Source organism: Equus quagga, unplaced genomic scaffold (assembly GCF_021613505.1).
Source record: "Equus quagga isolate Etosha38 unplaced genomic scaffold, UCLA_HA_Equagga_1.0 119632_RagTag, whole genome shotgun sequence".
Lineage (NCBI taxonomy): Eukaryota > Metazoa > Chordata > Mammalia > Perissodactyla > Equidae > Equus > Equus quagga.
Window position 1 is genome coordinate 6744 of NW_025795923.1, and position 2383 is coordinate 9126.

Consider the following 2383-nt stretch of genomic DNA (forward strand, 5'->3'; position numbering starts at 1 on the left):
AACTCATGAACAAAGAGAACAGATTTGTGCTTACCAGGGGAAGGAGAGTGGGGTTGGCACACGAGGTGGGGGGAGCACATTTATATGGTGTCTGACAAATAATAATCTACAACTGAAATTTCACAATGTCATAGACTCATGACCACAATAAAAAATAAGTACATGTTTGCTCCTAGGAATTAAAGATACATTTCCACAAATACAAACAACATATGTTCAAGGTTGCCCACTACTCCATTATTTTAATAACAAAGGCCTGGAAACAATCCAATGTCCATCCATAACACACAGATTGAATGAGGACTGGTACAGCCACACAATGGAGTACTATGTGGCTGGACAAAAGAATGAAGAAGGTCTCTATGAACTGGTAAGAAGTGATTTTCAGGAAATATTTTTAATTGAGAAAAGCAAGATACAAAGAAGATGTATATGCTAACATTTATGAAAATGCATAAATGACTGGTTTTGCAAAAGAAACTCAGGAAAGATAAACCAGAAATGATTTCAAAAGGGAACAAGGAGGAAGATACATGGACGGGATTGAGACTTCTGAGTACTGCTTTTTTATAATTTTGACCTTGAACCATGCAAATGTTTTACATATTTAAAAAATAAAACTATAAAGACTAAAAAAAATGCAGCCTGGAAATTAGCTACTATGATATCAATTGTATACCCATGCATATCAAAGAGGGCAGCTTTATAAAATTTGATAAAACAGTTAAATGAATTGGAGGGAGATACTTCATCCAACTAGAAAGAAATTACAAATGTCAATGACAAATTGCAGTTTAGTAAGGAATCTTTTTAGGTCCATCGCCAGATTATTCTGAATATGCTACAGGAAAGGTAACTCACCTTTGTCAGTGGCTTTCCCTGATGGCAGTTGATACCGCCGATGAAGATCACGTTAGGCATCACCGGTTTGGGATAGTCAAACACAAAGTCAGTTCGTAACAACCAAATTGACGTATGGCTTAAGAGATCATATTCTGTGACCGTCTTTTGGAAAATCTCAGAAGCAAATTCTAAAACATTTTTGATGAAGTAGCGGCAAAATAAATATTCCTCGAAGTAGAAGATATGTTTCCGCACTCTCTCCCTGAAAGTCAAGGTGTCCGGGAACCCTGAGAGAAATCTATGAACATAGGAAGGAGCACTGGGACACTGCGTACCCTCTTCAAGATGGTGGCAAATTACTACCTTGGTGAAGACCACAGATGGGAGGGAAAAATATTTGGCTACAATGAAGCCACACATATCAAAAGGATCCAGAAAGACGGCATCAAAAGAATTCTCTTCTAGGTATTTTACTAACTTGGCGTCATTAAACAGACTCCTACAATGTGAGTAAAAGTGTTCAATAAAACTATCACCAGATGAAGTCAGCAACGTAGAAAGTAAACTTTGTTCCTGACCTTTCCAGTGAGCCTCAGAGAAAATGTTGAACTGAGGATCCAGCTCCTCCAGAGTGTAAAACGTAGAATATGTCTTTACCGTAAAATTGAGAGATTTCTCTATGTGCCAACTCACCTCTGGCATGACTATGACCACCTCATGCCCTCTGTGGATGAGTTTCTCCACAACCGAATGCATGGTAAACCAGTGGCTCCCATCCATGGGTACCACCAGCAGCCGGCCTGCGTCAGCAAAGCCGGGGGTCAGCAGGAGACACACACACAGAGGAAGGGAGCCGGTCAACATTGCAGGAGCCATGGATCAGATAACCACAGCCTGGAGCAGTCCAGCTGCATGGGTTCTAAGTGCAAGCAATACAGCCGGCAGAGGAAGCACGGGCACAAAACCTGCCTAAGAGAGGGTGTGTATCCATACCACCATTAAAAAAGAATCACTCTCATTGCCGATGATTTACTCATGAAATGATAAGGAATGAGTAGTATTTTCTGAGACACCTATTTGTACGTGTTCCAGATAAGAACAGCTTTCGATCTTTGCCTTTGGGCAGAGATCATGCAGCGAACAGCAGGGCCACTGTAGAAATAATTATGAAGAAAGGCTTTTGGGACTGGCCCTGTGGCCGACTGGTTAAGTTCGCGCGCTCCACTGCAGGCTGCCCACTGTTTCGTCGGTTCGAACCCTGGGCGTGGACATGGCAGTGCTCATCAAGCCACGCGGAGGTGGTGTCCCACATGCCACAACTAGAAGGATCCACAATGAAGAGTATACAACTATGTACCTGGGGGCTTTGGGGAGAAAAAGGAAAAAGTAAAATTAAAAAAAAAAGGCTTTTGTACTCTGAGGACTTAGAAAGATAAAAAGGAAAGTAAATGTCAATAAAGCTGGTATTTTTGCAGTATGTCCCAAAGGAAAACTTGGATTTTATCCTGACTACCAAAGACTCCTTGTCCAGAAAAGACTG

General features: G+C 41.3%; 1 protein-coding gene across 1 annotated transcript; it reads right to left on the reverse strand.

Annotated features, from left to right (window-relative positions):
* Window positions 1-810: 810 nt before the first annotated feature.
* Window positions 811-1727, reverse strand: LOC124232811 (UDP-glucuronosyltransferase 1A10-like). Its single transcript, XM_046649722.1, has one exon. The coding sequence runs from the start codon at window positions 1717-1719 to the stop codon at window positions 811-813; it is 909 nt and encodes a 302-aa protein (XP_046505678.1). The 5' UTR covers window positions 1720-1727.
* Window positions 1728-2383: the final 656 nt, after the last annotated feature.

Bases quoted from the DNA above. Each gene is read 5' to 3' on its own strand.
- LOC124232811 (XM_046649722.1), bottom strand. From the start codon at position 1,719: ATGGCTCCTGCAATGTTGACCGGCTCCCTTCCTCTGTGTGTGTGTCTC.